Source organism: Ischnura elegans, chromosome 5 (assembly GCF_921293095.1).
Source record: "Ischnura elegans chromosome 5, ioIscEleg1.1, whole genome shotgun sequence".
Lineage (NCBI taxonomy): Eukaryota > Metazoa > Arthropoda > Insecta > Odonata > Coenagrionidae > Ischnura > Ischnura elegans.
The window spans coordinates 133834788-133858269 of record NC_060250.1 but is presented as its reverse complement, the minus strand read 5'-3'; the positions used below and the strand labels follow the sequence as shown (position 1 = coordinate 133858269).

General features: G+C 37.2%; 1 protein-coding gene across 2 annotated transcripts; it reads left to right on the top strand.

Moving 5' to 3' along the window:
- The first annotated feature begins 317 nt into the window (after positions 1–317).
- On the top strand, positions 318–21548 carry LOC124159583 (protein lin-7 homolog C). 2 transcript variants are annotated; one of them, XM_046535486.1, is made up of 6 exons: positions 318–382; positions 512–551; positions 638–679; positions 5495–5643; positions 11503–11712; positions 21039–21548. In XM_046535486.1, exons 2-6 carry the CDS (start codon positions 515–517, stop codon positions 21195–21197), a joined length of 597 nt encoding a protein of 198 aa, XP_046391442.1. In that variant the 5' UTR covers positions 318–382; positions 512–514; the 3' UTR covers positions 21198–21548. The 2 variants fall into 2 exon arrangements, with proteins under 2 accessions (XP_046391442.1, XP_046391441.1); XM_046535485.1 differs by having other exon boundaries at positions 331–439.
- The last annotated feature ends 1934 nt before the right edge of the window (positions 21549–23482 follow it).

Sequence of the window (23482 nt, the reverse complement as noted above, 5' to 3'; positions counted from 1 at the left end):
TATTGGTGTTATTAATACTGATAACTGCTGGAAAACATTTAAGAAAAAGATTACACAAGTATTCAGTTCTTCATAACATAGTATTTAATTTTATCACAACTATTTCTGCCCTGACGAAAAGAGATTAAGCATCGGTCGTTCCAAATTTTGAATCAAACCGGAAACCGAGATGATTGATATGAAACCGGAAGTCGGAGTGATTGATGATTGATGATCGACTTGTTTAACGAAATGAATCATGAGTCATTTGATTCACCTAGTGATTCAATCTTTTTGATCGAATCGTTCATGATCGACCCATCACTAGTACGCGCCGAAGCGGCAAAATATGGAACTAAGTGATGCGGTGCTGCTTCAGCTGATGGGAGTTCCGTAATTTGAGGTCAACTATCAGCAGAGATAATTTATTTATTATATTCTCTGTGGTGTTTAATTATAGGTGAAATATTGTATCCTCTTTTGTATTTATCCTTCAGATTTCACTTTGTAATCCTATCGTTTTTACTCATAGGACATGGCAGCTGCAGGTGAACCTCTTACTCTGGCTAGAGGTATGTACATATATGATTTTGACTTCTCTAGTGATCAAGTGTGTTTTATTATCCTAACTTAACTCATCTTTACTTTTCTTTTCAAGATATCAAAAGGTCGATAGAGCTGTTGGAGAAGTTGCAGAAAAGTGAGTAACTAATAATTGGCCACAATTTACTATGTTAATAATATTGATCATTATGAACTTCAACCATGACTCTTTACGATTTGAACATAAAGGGCGTAGGCAGTTTACTTGTCATTATGTCTGTATTTGGGGAAAGTACCACATTATGTCCGTGTTAATCCCGTTTAAAAAAAGCCTCATTTATGCACTTACTGTGAAAGGAATATAAGGAGTTGTATATGAGAGTATGTCTAGCGGTGGAGAGCGAAAAATGAGCGTCAAGACTTCCAAATCATAATTTGATCAAGCATGGTAGTTTCATATCATTCACTAAGTAAAGAAAGGATTACGTAGATAAATGGACTCAAGTACTGGTAATCACCCATGTAGTGAAATCACGGGTAGCTATACCCAGTTATCGACAACAAAGAGAGAGCTAGGAAATAATTCAATAGCGCTCACAGGCTCAGATAATTCATCATTCCAGAACATATAAACTTGTGACAACCCATTCCAAAACTAAAACATTCTGCTGCTTGGTAACAGGTATCCATTAATATAACATTACACCCCTCCAACATTAGTTAAAAAGTCAAAATCAATGTTAAAGTTACATATGTAGTATATGAAAATCAATATCAATGTCCAGTCAATGAGGCCTACTCAAAAAAACCAAACAAGCCACCAACGCAAACGTCATCATATCGCCCAATTAGCCTGCTTAATACTCTGGGAAAATTATTTGACGCCGTTATTCATTACCGTTTAAAAGTCATTCTCCATGACGAGAAAATTATTCGCCTGGAACAAACTGGTTTTTGTCCCAAGACTACTACGGTCCATCAAATTCTCCGCCTCACAGAAAACATCACCGCTGGATTCAATGCAAGGCTTGTTTCGCATGCAGTTTTCATCGATTTGGAAGCTCAGCTTTCAATCGAGTCTGGACCCTGGGCCTTATTCACAAACTCTCCTTTCTCCCGATACCAACCTACCTTCTTAAAATCATCCAATCCTTTACCTTTGGCCGTTCCTTCTTTGTCCAAGTAAATACCGCAACATCAACATTCCTTCCTATCACCTCCAGCGTCCCACAAGGCGCAATCCTTTCTCCGACTCTATTTAACCTTTACGTAAACGATACCCCTACCTCCCCCTATACTAGCCTAGTTTTGTATGCAAACGATACCACAATCCTTGCCCAGGGCTCAGACCGGGAGAAGACTGCAGATTTAATCCAAGACCACCTGGACGAGTATGAAAACTGGGCTACCGATTGGAAACTTTCCGTCAATGCCACCAAGTGCAAACATGTGTGTTTTTCCAGACGCCCAAAAGCCGGCGATGGCCCACAACTCTTCTATGGAAATAAAAGAATCCCAAAACACCTGTCTGCCCGATACTTGGGAGTTGAAATGGACAAACAACTAACTTGGGCGATCCACATCCAAAATAGTATCAAGAAAGCCATCGGAGTAAATGCATCCCTGTTTCCGCTAATGTGCTCCAAATCGCCGCTGCCCATGAAGACAAAATTACTCCTGTATAATGCTACGATAAAACCATTATTAAGCTATGCATCACCGATTTGGCTGCATGCAGCGGCAACTCACTTGAAGAAAATACAATCATCAGAAAAATCATTGGCGCAATCATTTGGTTTATCCGGAACCAAAACATCAGAAAGGATCTCAAAATTACTCCTATTCTAGCGAAACTAAAATCTGCTCTGGAAAAATTTGCCCTTACATTTGATAAAACAAATAATGCACTGTTAAAAAATCTTTGGGACTACGAACCTCCACTGAAACCAAAACACCGCCTCCCCAAATGTGCCCTCAACCCTTCCCATATCCCTATCCCCTAATTCCCTGTCCAGTATTATTATGCCATGACTCTTTTATTCTGTAAAATGTGAGCAACTAATCTGCCTCCAACATTACTAAACGAAACGCCCAGGAGACAGCTGCAAAGCTGGGAACTGCGGAAAACAACAACGAGAATTATACTTGGACTTGGCCTACTCAAAATATTTGATTTTCTATTGAAATCTGTTTCACATCCCTCTTTAGTTTCACAGTCGTTCTAAATCTCACCAACTCTTTATTATCCTGTCTGTATGCCTTTTCCAATAAATCTTATGTTCTTCATCAAATGCACACAAATACTGTATTTCTCCGAATATAGTCCCCCTCTGAATATAGTCCCCCCCCCCTAACTTTGAGGCTTTTGTTTTGGGAAAAATTAAATAAATGAGTTTGAATATAGTCCCCCCCTTTACTTTTACCACAGGCATTTTTGGAAAAAAAGGGGGGACTATATTCAGACATATACGGTATGTCTTAAACTCTAGCACCTTCACATTAGTTGCTTTTGACCAAGTTGTCTTATTTAACACTTGGTTATCCTTTACATGCACTACCTCCCCCAAATTAAAATGTATATTCTCTGGCCTTGGTGATATTCTGTTTTTTTATTTGAAAAAAGTCGCAATGAAAAGGCTAGCAGATAGGAGAGAGGAATGGAGGGCTGTGTCAAACCACTCTTAGGATTGTCGACTAATGATGTTGATCAAAAAAGGGGTTACCCTAAAATTTACATGCCTTGGCGAAATGTACTGCCTGATGACAATTTTGGCACTGCCAGTGAAGGCAATCAATGAGTTAGGCTGAAGGGAGGAAGGGAACCAAAAGTAATGACGGATATATGGTGGATGGCATTTATTGTCCCTATGTGATTGCATCTCTTGCGCAACTGCCTAGCACCAGCAGTACCTCCACGTCTTGGTACACCCCTAATACTTTGTGGCACAATTCGATTTTGAGTTCCATTTAAAATCCATAAGCTAATATGGAAACAAAAAAAATCAAGTAGGAACTAAACTAAACGAATGGGGATGGGTTGCAACAGTGGTTTCTAAAATTATAACAGAGAAAATAATTAGCCGTCACTGGGACTCGATCCCAAGATGCAAGCTCCATCAGTTTCTAGACCAGTGCCCTAACCCACCCGGCCACAGTGGTACTTGTGGAGGAGATTACTCAATGGAAGTCAGGGTGTGCGAAATCTTTACATGTGAATATCTCTTGAACCCAGGCCTATGTGGAAGAAAACTGTGACACTTTTTCTACATTACCTATATAGTTTCTGAAAATAAAATCAGCGTTCAGATCCCATACGTCACTCTTGCAATGTCTCCTTGTGAGAAGATTGTGAAGGGGGTCATCCCCACCGGGTATGGTGTTTCCCCAACCATGCTTGGACTATGAGTACTGTTCTGGAGTTTCCTGTCAACCCGGGCTATGAAGGGAAAATTGACTGTTGACTTAATTGACTTGAAGAAAAGATAGTTTTGTGCTGGTCAGCTGACTGTTACCTCAGCCTCAAGTTCCAAGCCAGCCACCTCTTCCCTTCAATTACTTCCCCTCCTTTGCTGGTGTGATTTCCCTTCCATCCACCATCCACTGCAAGATAGCCCAGGTGCAAGCTGGTACTCCCTCTAAAATTGGCTATTGTCAGAGTAACATCGCTCGAGCTTTGACGTGATGCATTTTTTTTTGTGCCGACTCTCACCATTTAATTTATTTTCTTGTATGTTTATGGTTCACCTTGTGGAATATAAGTTGTTATTTTCTATTACTGAAATACTTATTGTTACTGACAAAACTATTAAATTTGAATAACTTATGCCTGAAGTACTAGTTAAATGAAGTTTTTATGTAATTGTTCTTCTGTTCGTTATTTTTCTTGTCTTTGTGGAGTTTTTCCCTCACTTGATCTGTGGCAGATGATTAGAGTTCCTTGTGTCAGGGCTTACTTTAAAAATTGGGAAGATTTTGACTACGTAACGCCAGACAACCATGACCTACCCTTTGCAGCATTGGCAGTCAAAGTTTAAATGCATCTTTGGTGTCGTTACTAAAATTACATCAACATGCTATATTCACAACTTCCTCTCATTTTCCAGTACAAAGTCTGAGGAACAGTAAATAATGGGCTCCATCTTCCACTTTCCCAGCTCACTCTCCCAAAACTTAATATGTATATGTAATAACTAATCTCTATCGGGGGAAATTAACTAAGACTTTTCCAGCCCCACTCTAAATGCCCTCTAAAGTGTTTGTGACAGACAGGAAATGTGTGTAATGCTTAACCTTCAAATGCTGTCCTTGTGTCCCAGAGAAATGTCAATTATCACCCTCATTTTCACATATGTCACTACAGCAGCTATCCTGGGTATCTTATAATGAAAATATAACTCATGCATGCCATATTGAAATGAGCCTAAGGGTGATTAATTATTTTTTTTCTTAACCCTCTTATGGATTTACGAATTTAGTTACAACATTGGATTTACGGTGCCGCAGCAGCGCTGCATCTTTTTTGTTATTGTCTTTCAAAGTTAGCCTGTATTTACAAGTTTTCTGATTGTTAATGATAAATACATCTATTATCTTTATTTCTCACTGTGTTTTGCTAGATTTAACCCATTATTGTGGAAGTTATGATAAAAAATTGTGAACGCTGCATTTTGAGCGTTTCCAACTCATTCATAAGGAGGGTGAGAAAATTTCAGCGTAAATTAAAATATTTGTCTGGGAAAATTCAGGGATTTGTGTTAGCAATGGTATGACAACCTTGTGTAGGCTTCCCTTTCATAATGGAGAAGAGTGAAGACTTTTCGTTGCACTGAAACAGCCTGCCCTCCACATATCCATTCTATTTTTGAATTACAGTTGTGTTGTGATAGAAATCATTTCACTCACTGTATCTTTAAAAGGTTCCGAGAGCTGGAAATAAAATATATATCTCTTGCAATTTTTATTTTCATTGTAGGTGGTGAAGTTCCTGCCACTAAACTTGCTGCTTTACAGAAAGTTCTGCAGAGTGACTTTTTGTGTGCTGTTCGTGAAGTGTATGAACATGTGTATGAAACAGTAGATATACAAGGTTCCCAAGATATCAGAGCATCTGCAACTGCAAAGGTAGGCCTTAGGCAACATGCTGAATATATGTAGCTGTTATTCAGGTTTGAAATGAGCAGTGAGTTAGTGAATGTATATATTCTATAAAAATCTGTAGCTTGGAGCTTTCATCACTCTCTCAGGTCACGATTCTCACTTGAAAAGCATTTGAGAATTAAGGCCTTCATGTGCCAAAAATTCTAACTCCATATTGCCATATAATCGCAATCAACAATTTTTTGCAGTATTCATGACCTCTGTATTTAAATATAAAGGATTAGGTAATTGACTACCATTAAAAAATGTTGCTAATATTTTTTGCATGGTAAATCCTGTATGTATAGGGTTTTCACTGGTCAGGATAGACAGGGAAAAGTTTGCGAATCTTGTCTGCCTCTTTCACATGGGAGTTATATATATTTTTAGAATCTATATTATTTTATTTATAATTAGAGATGTGCGAATAGTATCTGCGAATAATGGAATACCTCGAATACTAGAAAGTATTTGATATTCGAGATCTCGAATAATTATGCTTAAGGTACGATCTCAAATACCTCGAATACTTTGAATTTTGCATCATACCCTGTCGCACACACGTCGTCCCGTTGGTAGTGAACTCAGAAGCAACATAGAAGACTCTAGTCATTTAGTGCATGCACTGCCGTTTTAGGCAAGTTGACGAACTACATTAAATTCGCGGGTTAGAGTGGTGGAAAGATATTGTATGAGGTGGGGAACTGATCGTGGGAAAAAGATCCGAAAATCCCCGATTTCCCCCTCAAAACCCCTCAAAAAAATTAAAAATGGCGGAAAAAATAGCGACTTTCGGGGTACCTTCCTTTACGCATGAGCTACTGCTCCAGAACCATTCCACTCATCGGAAAGATCATCATGGATTCGAAGACTACAAGAATGTGGGCTTCCCGTGACAACAGTTTTGTTTCTTTATGCCAAATGACGGCTCCGCAATGACGCGTAAAAGTTGATAAAGGATCGAAATTTTCATTAAAATAATAAAGTTTTAGTTTAAAAATAATAGTTAAATAATAAATTTTCAGTAAAAAAACTGCATATGCGCGGACCCCTGGCTGAATGCATCAATGCACCTACGACAAAATATCCTGAGAAGATATCGCTTCGTTAGCAACCCTGACAGGTTAGAATGGTACCATAATTCGTAAATTGTAACCTGATGTCCTTTTTTCCAAAAAAAATGCCGCATAAACTGCTGAGAAGCTCAGCTGCGAGGATATTGAGATTAGCCAGAAATCACCATCATATTATTGCGACTATTTCCTTGCTTAATCTGCTAAAATAACGTTAGAAATACGTTGTGCTTGGTATCATTCTTTTTTTAATTTCGTGCACATTACTAATATTTCAATCTTTTAAAAGTATAATACCTTTTGCCGAAAGTCATTGTTAGACACCTTTTGGTCTAATAGGTGACTCGTGCAGTAGTTGACCTCCAGAAACAAGGAACTTCGAAGTGGGTAGGCTGAAAAAGGTCAGCGGACAAGAAAGGGGGAGGTGTGAAAAATGTTCCTTTTGCTCTCGTGTAACTTGATATTTACTTTTGAAGCTAAAGTTTTCGTAATACAATCCCTGCTGGGACCTTTTGTTTGATTTCGGAGAAGAGGTAAGCGTCAGAGGGGACATCTTGGGAAATGCGCTAATGTAACTATCCCACAGCACTCAGGTGGTTCTCCCTATGGTATTTCAATATCCAGGGGAAGATTCAAATTGTGTCTGTCATCATTAGCCACAAATAATACATTGTAAACACCTCGTCTCATTTTCGTCGAACAATGGATGCAGGAAAATTATAGGATGGGACTGTAATCTTCAAACAATCACTGCGGGAAAATGATACTTCGGGGAACGATAGATGCGGGAGAAAATTAAATTGTCTCTATGGAACTTTATTTGGGACCAGGAACGGCGAACGATGAATGCGGAAACAATAGATCGGTGTTCCACTGTATAAACCTTTTTATTTATACATTCATCAAGTGAAATAGAAGGAAAAACGTACGTATAATATGCTTTGCGCAATTCTAGTATTCGAGGTATTCGAAATTCAAGATATTCGAATATTCGAGCAATGTTTTATTATTCGAATTCGATATTCAAGTTTGAGAAATCTGCTATTCGACCCATCTCTATTTATAATTATTATATTTATTTGTTAACTTCAAATTTGCTAAAGGAAATTTGGAATTGATGAGTCTTTAAGTTCTGCAAATAAGTTAGCAAAGCTGTATAAGTTTCTGTTTTTGTTGCTATTTGATGTGCCAGTTAAAATTTGACATCTATTTGACTGTAACTAATTTTCTGTGTTTCAGTATATTTGAATTGTAATGAAATGCATTTTCTAAAGATATCAAACTTATTTAAAGGATTTTGTATTTTATTGGTACCTACTGATCTCATATTTTATGTGATATTGTAAAAAATAAAGTGTGAAGAAGTCAGGAGATATGAAGATTTTTGTTATGGAATTAAAATTTCCGAATTTTATAACTATTATAACTAATACACCCCTCACTTACTCAATTGCATAATTCCATCGAGCCTTAACCCTTTCACTGCTGTGAACGTACATTCGCACGGCAGACTGCTGTGAAAGTACTTTTTCTTCCTCCCTGCCATGCACTTGGCAAAAGCACTTTGAAGGGTTGCTAATCCGGGACCCTTTCCTTGACAAGCTCACCCACGCAGGACCGTCTCATCGACCCTACCAGCGGAGGGCCTCCCTACCAAAAAGTGACCGCTCTGACTGCATTTGAAAATCAATCAATCGATCCGATCATCAAAAAATGATTGTTTTCGTCGCACTCCTGCCAATCAAGCAATCAAGTACGTCTTATAACCGTGTTTCTGCGATGAAAAATAACGATTTTGTTAACTTTGCTAAAATGGCCATTTTCCGGTGGTCTGCCGCCATGATTTTTGGAGGTTGTACCTCGCCCATTAGTGAAGTACCTGCTCCATGGGCCCACAAAACACATTTTAACCTTTTCGCCGCATGTGAGGAGAAGGTTTTCGGAGATTAAACAGCAGGGAAAGGGTTAACAGACCTATAGTTTTTATAATGATAGCAGCGTTGATGAATTTCTTAAGAGTTTGGCATGTGTAATTTGGGAGGACGAGATTACATTTCTGATGTTGATATTAAATTTAACTCCTTCCTTAACAAATTTTTATTAAATTTTAACCATTCCTTTCCTTTAAAAACAATAAATTCTACCTGTAAAAGGAAAAATGTCAAATTCACTTCGGAGCTGATGGACATGAGTATTAGAGTAAGAGATTTACATCGTCAATGTAAATTTTCTGATCCATCTCTTTATAATGAGTATAAAGTACTTTTGCACAATTATAAAACCCAAATCAAGGAGTTTAAGAAAAATTATTACAACCAGCGTATCTCCTTATCTAATAATACATGCAAAGCAGCATGGAATGTTATTAAGCAGCAGACGAATAATAAACCCACCCAACAGTCACCACCTTTCATAAAGTTTAAGGATATTGCTGTTTCAAAGCCCAAAAACATAGCAAATTGTTTTAATAAACAGTTCTGTCAAGTTAATGATGATAGCATTCCATCCACTATCAAAGTGATGAGTACTTCTGCCTCAATATTTCCTTGCCCCTCAGATCCTGCCGAGGTTGAAGATGTCATAAAATCTCTCGCTAATAAATGGTCTGTCGGAAGTGATGGGGTACCTATGTCCATTATTAAGCTAGCTGCTAAAATTATTTCTACCCCTCTATCGGATATCTTCAATTTATCAATCTGCAATGGTCATTTTCCGACAAATTTAAAATTTTCTGTGTTATGCCCAATTCATAAAGAGGGATCTTTGAGTGACTTAAATAACTATAGACCCATAGCACTACTTTCTGTTTTCTCGGAAATCTCTGAAAAACTCTTTTACAACCGTATCATTGTCTATCTGTGTAAATTTAATTTATTGAATCTCTCCCAACATGGCTTTATTAAAGGCAAGTCAACTATGTCTGCTGTTTTTCAGCTTGTTAATGACATTATCTTAGGTCTTGCCAACCAGAAAGCAATTATTGGGATTTTTCATGATTTAACAAAGGCATTTGATACTGTTAACCATTGCATATTGTACAGTAAACTTGTCCAAATCGGAATTAATGGCAATGCTTTTGCTTGGATAAAATCCTATTTAACTAATCGTAAGCAGGTAGTGCAATTAAACACTAATGTTGTCAGATGTTAATCAGAATTACTCAGATGTCCTTATTTCAAATTGTGGAGTGCCCCAAGGATCTATTCTAGGGCCACTATTATTCATCATTTTTATTAACGACCTACCATCTCATTTGCATCAGAGTAAAGTCATTTATATGCTGACGATGCTACTACTCTGAGTTTTGGTAATAAGACAGGGGAGGTGATTGATATGGCACGCTCATCAGTAGCACAGATGATTGGCTGGTGTAAAAGTAATAACTTAAAATTGAATGGAAATAAAACATGTTTTTTAAATGTCCATCACAAAATTAGTCCTCCAGAAACGAGTCCTCTACTTAAGACTAATTCATCAACAGCCATTCAGCAGTCTAGCTCTACAAAATTTTTAGGGTTGAAATTAACTGAAAACCTTGATTGGCAATATCATATTGAGGATTTAGTTAGCAAAATGGCAACGGGAATATATATGATTCGTAAATTGGCTCCAACTACTTCATTAGAAATACTGAAATTGATATATTATGCCAAAATTCATTCTCACTTGGCTTATTGTGTAGTTTTATGGGGAAACACAAGTGCTTCTGCTAGGGCATTCTCTATGCAAAAAAGAGCTTTGAAAGTGATGGCAAATGTGTCCATCAGGTCTCCTGGAAAGCCATTATTTCTAAAATATAATATAATGACACTACCAAGTATGTACATTTTTTACTGTGCATTATTTGTAAAAAAGAACCCTACCTTATTTTTACCAAACTCCTCGGTTCATGCCTATCTGACCCGTGGGAATGAAAATATACATATCTTACAACAATTATGTGCCAAAAGAGGTCCACATCACTCTGCCTCGCTTATTTTTAACAAATTGCCAATGAGTATAAAACATATTTCAAATACCAATGTTTTTAAGACAGAATTAAAAAAACTTCTACAGCTTAAGGGTTATTACAATGTAAATGAATTTTTGTCTGATAGTTTATGACAACATGTATGTTTTGATGTCCTCCCTGACAATGTTCTATGTCGCATGTATGACCTACAGAACAATAAAGATATTATATTATTATTATATATTATATTACATTATTATTGCAGCTAGCTCATTTTTTATCATGAAAAAGGTTTGCTGATTTTGGAGGCAATTATACTCTATACTCATTCTTCATCAGGTAGTGTTAGAAATCATATGATGTATTTTAGTCATTTTGTGGATATTTAAAGTCTTTTATAAGAAGAGAAACAATGTATTAATTTTCCACATTATGTATATTAAAGCTTTAGGTTTCCAACGTATCTCACATCATTTTCAAGATTTGTCTGAGGGAGTGAAACACATTGAAACTGGTGAGCTTTAATAAGCATCGTATGAAAAATTACTGCATCGTCTGTTTCATTATGAAAGACGAATTTCCTCCAATTTAACTTCTTAGCTGTGGACCTGGTCTAAATTCTTATCCATAGTGAGCATTTTATGCACTACAATTTCATGAGTTTTTTTTTCTTTGAATTTACTTTTGTTTTTTTCTTAAGATAGAATATAGGTCTTCAGCCTTCTTTTTTGCAGTAGCTCTCACAGATGTGAACTTTTATATTGTGCTTTTCTCTTGACTCCACCCGACCCCTTACATTGTTTGTTTGTGTGCTGACAGGCAACTGTGGCGGCATTTGCTGCCTCTGAGGGACATGCTCACCCTCGCGTGGTGGAACTTCCAAAGACAGAAGAAGGCCTGGGGTTCAATGTGATGGGAGGCAAGGAACAGAACTCCCCCATTTACATTTCTCGTATAATTCCTGGTGGTGTGGCCGATCGACATGGTGGTCTGAAGAGAGGCGACCAACTTCTCTCTGTGAATGGTGTGGTATGTGTTGATGCTTCCATTCAATCTTTTCCCTTTCATGGATGTAAAGCCGGTGTCCCATGGTCAAATTTGCATCAAAATATATGTATCCAAATTTGATACAATGGGTATGCACCGACCCACAGTCAAAATTTCATCCAACTAGCTTTTGGTCCAATCAGTTTGGTCCAAATGGATAGGGCAGGTTCTAAATTTCCAATTCCATTTCAAGTTCCAATGGGATGAAACGAACCAATCACAGGGCCTTTGACAAAAAAGCATATCCAAGCACTGACACTCATGTTAAACTTATTTATCATCTGCACGAGCATTATAATTCAAAAATTCCCCTTAATTCATTCACACGATGCCTTAAGCGCAAACACGCAAATAAATTCACAGGTGAGGAAAGAGAGGGATGGGAACATAGAAAAGGGATGAGGACAATGGTGCTGTGGTAAAAGCCAGCAATCAGAGGGTGAAAATGCAGCCTGACTGGGACGCAAACCTCCCACAAACAAAAACCTGGGAACCTCCCTGGGGTTGCTGGCCGGGCCATTTCGGGGCACGCTGAGCCCAAGTGAAATTTATTTAATTATTTTCATGCCACCGAAAACAGCTCGTGCTGGCCTTTAAGCCGATGTCCCACGGTCAAATTTGCGTCAAAATATTTTGATCAAAATTTTTGTCCAAAAATGTTGATGCAAATATTTTGATACAACTGGACTGGGGGTGTCCCACGATGCATCTCATTTTGATCAAAAACAAACGAAAGACGATATTTATGTAAACAACTAGGAAACTTGTGGAGGTGGAGGATTCTTTCTTTTTAAGCAGGCGAAATTGTTTGAACAGGCCTCTTGAACATTAAAGATGCGAAAAAAAGAAAACAGAAGGAATGCTGAACTTGGCCTTGGCTGGAAAAGGGGTATGAAAGCGTTGGAATAAGCATGCTAAACATGTTGGAGAAGGAGTTGGTCGCCGATGTTCCCGTTTATTATCGATAATAATTGACGACAAGTCAGGATATTTTCATGTCCCTTATCAGCAAGGTTGAGGGCAGAATAAAACGCCAGGATACAAACGTGAGGCAGTTTATTCCCGCGAGGAAAATGTTATTAATAAATGATGGACATTGTGGTTGAGGAGATGTTATGAATAGTGCTGTAAGCGTGCATTTAAATCACATTTTTCTCTCCTAATCTAGCAGTTTATAAAATAAGGTCCTTATCCTATAACCATAGTAATAGAAACGGGCAGCTGTAGTGTTTCACAGGTACAATCGTCAGTTCATATGAGTCATTTCTCCAGCTGCTCGCTCGCATTGTATGCCTTCCATAAAGCGTAAAATTCGGCCTCGATACCTTAAGTAAATCTTTCATTATTTCCAAAACATCCCTCCTGGGATTGCGATTCTAAAGATCGCTTCCTTTCTATTTAAGATCAACTGATTATTACAGATTTCCTAGTTGAGAGCTTCCATCGCCTATCACTAAGACAAATTTTTGCTTATATTTACCTTTAGGGCCACACCAGGCGATGAAATAGACGATCACGAACGTATATATAAATTTGAAATAATGTTTTGTGAATTCACTTCGTGGTATGGTGATATTATAAATTTAAAACTCAACCTTTTAGTATTCCATACAATACTAATGAAAAAACTCAACCGGTTTCGATCTTTTCAGGTCCTTATCTAGAGGTTTACGATTAAGATAACGACCTGAAAAGGTGGAAACCGGTTGGGTTTTTAATGCATACTGTGTGGAATACAACAAAGTTTATTTTTGTGTCCATAATATACATAATTATTAATTAAAATACTCATGCAGACGATAAATAAGTTTATCGTATTTGGCCTGTGTGTCAGCGCATGGCGATGCTTTTTTGTCAAAGGCCCCGTGATTGGTTGGTTTCATTCAATTGGATGAAAATTTAGAACCTGTCCTATTCATTTGTACAAATCGGTGATTTGTACAAACGATAGGACCAAAAGCCAGTTGGACAAAATTTTGACCGTGGGACAGGGTGCGCGTCAGTTGCATCAAATTTTGATCAAAATATTTTGACGCAAATTTGACCGTGGGACATCGGCTTTACATCGGGGCTTTTCAACAGTTTTAACAAATACATGTTCACGAACAATCAATGCCTGGACAGCGGAAACTTACCCTGGCGGGACTCGAACCCGCAACCTCTTGTTCGGCAGGTGAGGACTTTACCCCGCCACCACCGAGGCCAGCAAATAAGCCAATATGGCTGATACACTACTTCATTCATTCACACAATGCCTTAAATGCCCCCAAGCATACAAATAAATTCACAGGTGAGGAAAGAAAGGGATAGGAACACATGATAGAAAAGGGATGAGGAAAATGGTGCTGTGGTAGATGGAAAAAAGCCAGAAATCAGAGGGTAAAAATGCTGGGACACACAAACACTCAGCTAGGAAATATGTAATAGTTATGAACAATAAAAAGTTATGGTACTTTTTCACATGGTAACTGAATAAATCGTGTGAATAAGTACCATAACTTTTTATTGTTCAGAATGGATTTTCACAAAGTAAAGCCAGAAACAATCGAGTTTATTGTAATAGTTATGTTCAATTAGAAGGAGGCGATTTATTAGAACCGCAATTCTAGAAGAGGTGTTTAGAAAAATAATACAAAATTTACATAAGGCATCAAGGCCGAAATTCTACAGGTTAGCTATGTGGTTGACATGCGATTCCGAGCAAGCGAGAAGCTGGAGAAATGACTACCTGTGAAACACTACAGCTGCCCATTTTGATCACTATGATTATAGGATGAGGACTTCATATTAGCAACTACTCGATTAGGAGAGAAAAAATGTGATTTCAATGCACGTTCACAGCACTATTCATAACATCATTTCAGCTACAATGTCCATCATTTATTGATAACATTTTCCTTGCGCGAATAAACTGTCTCACGTTTGTATCCTGGCATTTTATTCTGTTCTCAACCTTGCTGATAAGGGTCATGAAAATATCTTCACTCATCGTCAATTAATGTCAATAATTTATGGGAATGTCGCCATCCAACTCCTTCTCTTTGGTCCAAAAATTTTGGTGCAAATTTGACCATGTGGCACCGGCTTAAGATGTATGTCATGGCTTAAAGTCATTAGGGGCCCAGAATATGTAACTAGCTTTTAAACACTTGGTGCAAATTTGACCATGTGGCACCGGCTTAAGATGTATGTCATGGCTTAAAGTCATTTGGGGCACAGAATATGTAACTAGCTTTTAAACACTGATGCTGATACTTCTCTTTAATGTGATTACTGCCATTTTATTAATACCTAGCGATTGCATTTTTTTACAACTTGATGAAACACCAATCTAGATGATGAATGGGACAAAAAACTTGTTTCATTTGTACAAACTTAATGTTTAATGCATTTATACAAACTTAATGTGGGCAAATGTTCAATTTTTCATCATTTTTAGCAGGTAACAGCAAAGCATAGTACAGGAGCTGATTTTTTTTTTAATTCCATGACTGTAATCCTTTATATACTCATTAAAATACTGCACAATGATGTACTATTCATAGTTTTGCTTTAATTGAGAGCAAGCAGTACCAAGTTTTGTGCAGGTTATGGTGGGCGAGGAGAGGCTATTTCTAGATGAGTTACAGAGGATTCAGAAGGTATGGATGTAGTGAGTTTTGAGCAGAGAGGGGATGTTGAAAACAGTGTTAGAGGGAAGAATGTTGGGTAAACAAGAAAGAGGAGGAAAGGAAACAGGATTTTATATAGAGTCAAAGGAGTATATCAGGAGGGAAGGGAGCACTGCAGAATAATTCATAATTACTCCGTGCAAACCTACCTTCAAAGGGAGAATACTAAAGCTAGGTCGAATAGCATATTTCTCGAACTCGAATATCGAATTCGAATATTAATTCATTGCTCGAATATTCGAATACCTCGAATGCTAGAATTGCGCAAAGCCTATTAAAAGTATGTTTCTTCTTCTATTTCACTTGATGAATGTATAAATAAAAAGGTACACAATGGAACCTATATCTATCGTTTTTCTAGGGGATGGACAAAAAAAACGATGAATGTGGAAATGTTTGACAAGGTTGCCTGTGCAGCAGGAAACCCAAGATTTTGGCAAGTAATTGTGATTTCCTTTAAAGGATTCAAACAGGAATTTAGCTGATTAATAGAATATTTTAATTTTATGGAAGGGTCGTTCCATGCTAAATCATTACAGAAAAGCGGACTTTTCAACCCGACCGTCTCAGATTTGCTTGAAATTTGGTAGGAAGTTAAAGCACATGAAATTGGACTCATACGCAAAATTTTCCCTTGCATGCTCTACAAAAATAAATCATAACTTTGCTAGTAATTGTGGTAGAAACTGCCTGTTGGTCTCATTTTGAAGCTAAAGGAACATTTTTTAATGTAAAAAATGTTGGATTTTAAGATACCGATTTTTTTCATTCCGAGGTCACACCATGTGACCTTTGACCTTGAGTATCTAAAAAAAATTTATCTTAAATTTTATTGGGACTGGTTGTACCTGCTGTTGGTTGTAAGAAGAACCATTGGGTTGGCTCCACCCTGTCCGGTATAGTCCACAAATTTCCACAGGGGAGAATGACGCTTCGGTAGCTTAACTGGCTAAAGCACTCGGCCGGAAATCGAGGGATCCGGGTTCGAATCCCGGTCAAGGCGAATTATTTTTCCTCTGTGGATTTTTCACACGATTGTGCATTGCGGGTGACTCCTGTAAAAGTTATCGCCGCAGCTAGTCCCGGTATACTTAAATAATATACCTTCCTTACATTTTGCATGTACTGTACATATAAGAAATTTAAAAAGATGCTTTTGAATTGTATGTACAGCTATTATATTGTGTTACAAACAGTCTGAAATAACTAACTATGTTATCCACTGTTTTAAGGTAATATTTTCAATGGCATTATCTTCTAGTACTTCTTCCAATATTGTCTTCACATTATTAGATCCTGCACATTCAGAACATTGTGGGAACCGACACTTCACTTAGGGTGGATTGCACATCATATTTGCCAAGTAATGTTTATAAGTGGACAAATTAATACTGTGGTCTTCCATTAGCTTGTTTAATTTACACCAATCCAGTAATAATTTTAGATTCTGATGAAAAGAATGAATACATGGAGTGTGTACATTACATGCAGTGCACTAGTCCCTTGAAAAAAACGTGAACACCACAGAAGCTCGAGCAAGACTGACCTTGCTTACCAGGCTAGTAGTTCACTTACAGAAACAGAGAGAGCTAGACAATTTTGAACTTGTCTGATGAATGTTTTATACAGGAAGAGCATACAATGTCAAATGAAAATTTAGTGTACAATTTGTACACAATGTACAAAGGATTTCCAGGTAATGGTGTGGATGCACTAATGGTATAAAAAATGTGTATATTGTACACAAGCAAGATGTGATGGGAGAAATAAGAAAGAAATTATCAGCAGAATAGCCCAGGCGAAGAGAGCATTCCACCAAAAGAGAGACCTGCTTACAGGGAAACTTAAATATGGAAGTAAAGAAACAATTTATAAGAACCTACATCTGGAGTATGCTCCTATACGGAAGTGAGGCATGGACAATGACTGCAGCGGAGAAAGCAAGGATAGAGGCCTTCGAAATGTGGTGCTACAGAAGAATGATGAAAATCAAATGGATCGACCGAGTTAGTAACGAGGAAGTCCTAAGAAGAGTGGGAGAGAAGAGAAGCCTCATGAAAACCTTAACAAGAACACGGAACAACCTTATAGGCCACATCTTGAGACATGATGGCCTGATGAAGACAATCGTCGAGGGACAAGTGGAAGGCAAGAACGGAAAACAAAGACGTCGAATAAAATATATGGAACAAGTAAAGAAGGATGTGAAAGGTCACATGGTGTGACCTCGGAATTTAAAAAATCGGTATCTTAAAATCGAACATTTTTTACATAAAAAATATTCCTTTAGCTTTAAAATGAGACCAACAGGCAGTTTCTACCACAATTATTAGCAAAGTTATGATTTATTTTTCTAGAGCATGCGAGGAAAAATTTTGCAATTTTTTTATGTTTTCAACCCTGATGTATGAATACCGTGTATAGCTGAGGGTTAAAATTTTGCTTATGAGTCCAATTTCATGTGCTTAAACTTCCTACCAAATTTCAAGCATATCTGAGACGGTCGGGTTGGGAGCTGTGATGATTTGGCATGGAATGACCGAGAAACAATTTGGGCATATGGTAGATTCAACTAACATCTCTTTCAAATATCCTAAGGGGACACACCATCTCGCGAAAAAATGATTGCATACCGTCTCAGCATTTACACTGCTACAATGGATGGACTGCTACATTTACACTACTATGTACTTTCAAGTGCGCACAATCCGAGGCGTTTTGCAAAATACTCATGCTTCTCCACCGGATTTTCTTCTTCAATTATTTCCAGTCCATCTTTTGAAGTTCTCACGAGATAGCAGATGAATTTGAATTGCTAGCCAGGAGAAACCAAATATCCTAAGAAAATATCGCTTCGACCGTGACAATAGAGGTTTATAGCATAACTCATAAATTGTAACTTGATATATGTTTTTGGAAAAAAATACTGCATCAACTTCCGAGAAGCTCAGCTGCGAGGATATCGAGTTTCGCCAGAATACTAAGTCCCCGTCGTATTTCTTTGTCTTTCCGACATTTATTTTCTCACGTAAATTGGTTAAACTATTTTTAATTATGCGCACATTACTAATATTTCAAGCCAGCAAAGGTGTAATATCAATTGCCGAAAGTCATTGTTAGACACCTTTTGTGCTAATAGATGACTTATGCAGCAGTTGACCTCCAGAAATGGGGAACTCCTAAGCAGGCAGGCAGAAAAAGGTCAGTGGGGGAGAAAGAGGGAAGGGTGAAACACGATTCTATTATACTCTCCTGTCACTTGATATTTTCTTTTGAAGCTTTTGATTTATGGTCTTCGTAATATGAACCCTGTGCGAGCTGGGGCCTTTTGTTTGATTTCAAAGAGGAGGAAAGCGTGAGAGGAGGGGCCAAGGCCTGATGGATGGAGAGGGTTGCAGATTTTGGTAATTGTGTTACGTTGTTACTATCCCACGGCACTGAGGTTCTCCTGGTGGGGGTTTTTTGGATTTTTTCACCCAATCATTTTCGGTTCCCTTGTCGAACTCTTTTTCACCGCTGTAATCTGCAAATTTGATGTAGTTCGTCGACTTGCCTAAAATGATGCTGCATGCACTAAACCAGGGGTCTCCAATTTACTAGGCCACGAGGGCCACATTCCAAGTCCCAAATCGCCCCGCGGGCCGGATAGCAAATTTTCCAATGACTGAAGTATTCGATACCAACGTCTACTGAAGTATCCGGTGGCATATTTCTCATTTATGAGCAGTTGAAGGCGACTTTGACGTGTAGTACAGCGCTGCAATACTCCTATCGGCGTCTCACAGAGTTAAACGGGCGAGAATCGCGCGCAACTTGAAACAAGTGCGCGGGTCGGATGAAAACCCTTAGCGGGCCGTAGTTTGGAGACCGCTGCACTAAACGACAAGAGTTCTCTACATTTTTCCGAGTCAACTACCCATGACGTGTGTGTGACAGTGTATGGCAAATACGAAATTCAAAGTATTTAATGTCATACCTTAGCATAATTATTTGAGGTCACGAATATCGAATACTTTCTAGTATTCGAGGTATTAGTGGTGGAGTGGATGACTTGTGATGGATTTGCCATACAATCTGAGCTGATTTTGCATATGCTTTTTATAATTTCGAATATTTTATTTCCTCTCGCCCTATATCCTCATTTATGGTGTTCTTCACAAAACTCGTTGTATGACATCGAATCTTTTACATGATCTGATGCTCTTGAAACTGATTCCTCATCCAAAAATAAATCTGATTCCACATATGATTCTGAATTTGGTGTATGAGAGGACCTCCCGTATGGATAATATTCTAAGCAGGAGTCTAATATAGTTGGGAATTCCACTGAAAATGGATGATTATGAGATAAAAAAATATCCTCTGCCCTGACAATTGCAGTGAAAGTAGTTCTTCTCTGACTTGCGTTTTATTCGTAAAATTCGACTTTGAAAAGTGTATGGTAATCTTGTGCTCCAAACGACCCATCGCCATGTTTGCTGAATCCAGTAAACAATAAGTTAACTTGGTGCCTGTATCATTTATCTACACCTTACTATTTACTGGGACTATCTGTCCCAGTTATAGAAAAACCTATGTATCTCTTAGTGCCTTTTTCCCTGTACATTTTATTTTTTCATAGCAATACATGTGAATATCATTATCAGTCATGTGAAAGATTTATACTGAATAATTGACAGGTTTAAAGAATTTATGCATACTGGAAGATGCAGCGCAATCTTAACAAATAGCACTTATTACTTTTTTATCCTCCTTATCTACTACGATTTACGCAGTATAGGATTTTTGTTCTCACTTTATGTTCTGGTGTCACCTTAGCCCCAACAGTGCAAACACCGAAATTTCTTTTCTGTTGAACGTTCTATCCTACTGCTGAATCACCATTTGTCTCTCTTCCAGACCTTAGGAATGCTAAGTAAATTGGTATCAAGTATGTTTCGTTGTATTTCTCCAAAACATTAACTACACATATGTATTCCAGTATTGTACCCAGTACACATTAAAAGCAATGAGTAAATGACAGTAGCTAAATGATATACAAACCAAGCTCTGGATTACAGGCAAACGAGATAGTTGATTTAACTTATGTTTCAATTTAGTGGATTCTCTACTCCGCGGCAAGAAATTTTCATTGCCCATGAAGAAATCAGCAACCATGCATTTATCTACCTTCAGAATGTTCCCAGATTGCACCTTTACAAAGTGGGAATCAGCCATTGTGCAATATGTACACTGTAAAATCTTTAAAACTATTCACAACTTTTTGACACACCCTTCAAGTTATGAATCAGTATCATCGTAGCTGTTTGTTTTTATCGTTACTGTTTGTTATTGCCATGGAGCAAATCTGCTTGCTCGCATTTTGACGTCACATGGCATTCCTGTTACGCAAAAGAATTCTTTAATTTTCGCAAACTTTGAAGCTCTGTAGCAACAAGAATACTGAGTATTTTAAAGTCGTATTTTGCATAGGTTTATGACTTTAATTTACTTATCTATACATGTAAAAAAATTACTATTAAAATTTTATGAGAGCACCCAATTGTATTTGTTTCCTGTTTGTTGTCAGTGTGGGATCTAATAGTTATGAACTAAGTTAACTGTTTGAAATTTTGATTTTTTTTCTTTCATATATAGTCTGTAGAGGGTGAGAACCATGAAAAAGCTGTGGAGCTTTTGAAAGCTGCTCAAGGTTCTGTGAAGCTTGTTGTGAGGTACACACCAAAAGTATTAGAAGAAATGGAGATGCGTTTCGATAAACAGAGGGCTGCTCGTCGCCGACAACAGTATCAGTGAAGCTTTTATATCTGCTACTCTTGGTATGTTGTTCCATGAAATGCATAATCCCAGAGTAAGTCAGTGTTTTCAACATAAAAATGTTTTCTCAGTTTAGGCATATGCTGAGCAGCTTGTGGTGCTGTGAGTTTCACCATCACTTGTGGAATTTAGCACTTACAAAACCTCAGAATTTTCGTGTTTTATTGAGTGTTTCCATTTACCTTTTTCATTTTATTATGATCTTCTATGATGTTTACTTGCCTAAGTCGTTCAAAATTTATGTGCTTGTCAGTGTGTGATTGTTTTTGTGAAAGATGGATCATTGTATTAATATTTGTTATTCCTGTAATAAAAGTTTTATTATATTCATTCCTAAATTTTTAAAACCAAATAATGATCTTTGTATTATTGACCTCTTGATGTTGATGGACAAGTAGAGCCTACTCTACCTCCTCATGTCGCTTCAAGAAGTTCCCTATTGGAAATTTTCAACTGAACCATTCAGTTGAACATTTTTCAATCTAATTCAATTGGAAATACAAATACATACATCCAATATGGTAATTTCATAAGGTAGTATGCACTTAAAATCTGAATTCCGACTTCTTAATAAATAATTTATGTGAACAGAAATTACAGTTCAAGGCTCTTTTTAAGCAAAGCCATAGGAACTGTAATCATACTTTTTCACATCTTCCTTCCGATCTAATAATCTTGAATAGGTATTGAAAAGCTCTAAAGTTTTTAGTAATGATTATCAGAACAACAACTACATATACCAGAGCTGCATCTTTTATCAGTTCTAACAATCTTGAATATCATCGTTTAGCAAAATCTTAAATCATGATTAATAGAATCATTACACTAGAACCACAGCTTTCATCAGTTCTAACAACATTGAATGCTTTTCCAAAAGCATAAGTTCTGCCGTGATTAACGATAACCACTACACCAAAATTTATCTCACATGTCTTTATCAAAAAAAGACACCTTTAAATTACTAATGAATATAATTCTGGTTGTGCATTAAGCCAAAATCATTCCTGTGTTTCACAACAGAAACATGCCATTCATGTTTATGCTTAAACAGGGGGTTTTCACTTCCAAAATAAATGTGCAAGATACTAAGTAATCCAACAATGCTGGTAGGTTCTTGTCAGCAATGGGATGCACGTACGCATAATGCAGGTTAAATACAAGTATTAATAATTGCTCAAAAACTGAAGACATATGATAAATTATTAAATGACCACATTAAAAAAAATGAATCAAGGCTTTCACTACATCACTAAAAAGACAAACAAATCATTCTTATAAGACTTAATTTAACACTGCAGGGATATAGCACGGGTTAAATCATACTTACATCAATATAGTCAACCACATGCACATAAACATTTATAATGGGATAATGGTATCAGGTGTTCTGTATATAAGGACTGTGAGCAGGCATAAAAGCCATGATAGCAGTTTTAATTTATTTATTAAAAAAGAAGAACCATGGGGTGATATACACCCTGCAAGCCCTTTCCTGGGTTAATAGACAATAGACCATTGGAGTTATATGCACAGGTTTATCCAGCAGTGTAACGATGGGGGGATAGATCACCCCCAAAGCCTCGGAGAAGATAATTATTCAAAAATCTCTCTTGACGATGCGATCAAATTAATTGAAGGTATAACTTAAGTACCCAGTGGTCAAGTATTATGACTGCCATGGAAGTTCAAATTGGGGAATTATTATCGAAAATAATGGGGATTCTCAAATTCCCCTATTCAACGAAGTTTATTTGATCGCAGTATTTTAGACATGAATCACACCGATTCTAGTGATGTAAAATTGTACAATCAAGTGTCATTTTTATAGAAGAGTTTAAGTATATTTTTACTCAAGAAGATAGAACGAAAATTCAAATATATTTATTTGAGGGAAAATATATAATAATTAAAATAGCCATAATTTCAGGCCCGACATTATGTTACCACCTTTGAACTGTCTAACAGATATTTGATTCCAAATGTTCATTTCTCTTAATCCTTCGAGCCACCTTGATTTTGCCACTGATTATTACAACACTGTTAATCTGTTTGATTTTCATTGCTCCCTTCTCCCTGTTGGTTCATTATGGGGTGCCTTACGTTCACTTACTTGTATTTCATGGGGAAGTATTGCACAATTTTCTTCCCCTTATTGATTGAATAATCCTTTGTTTTCAAATGCAATCACACAAAAATTTTTTGAAAAAGGATTAAGGTATGTTATACACAAATAATTAGTTGTGGGCGAACGAATAAGCCGAATA

What these genes read in the sequence shown, in the direction of transcription:
- LOC124159583 (XM_046535486.1), top strand. Translation starts at nt 515, where the DNA reads ATGGCAGCTGCAGGTGAACCTCTTACTCTGGCTAGAG. An exon ending in ACCTCTTACTCTGGCTAGAG is followed by an intron (nt 552 to 637) that starts GTATGTACATAT and finishes TTTCTTTTCAAG; the next exon opens with ATATCAAAAGGTCGATAGAG. An exon ending in TTCTCTCTGTGAATGGTGTG is followed by an intron (nt 11,713 to 21,038) that starts GTATGTGTTGAT and finishes TTTCATATATAG; the next exon opens with TCTGTAGAGGGTGAGAACCA.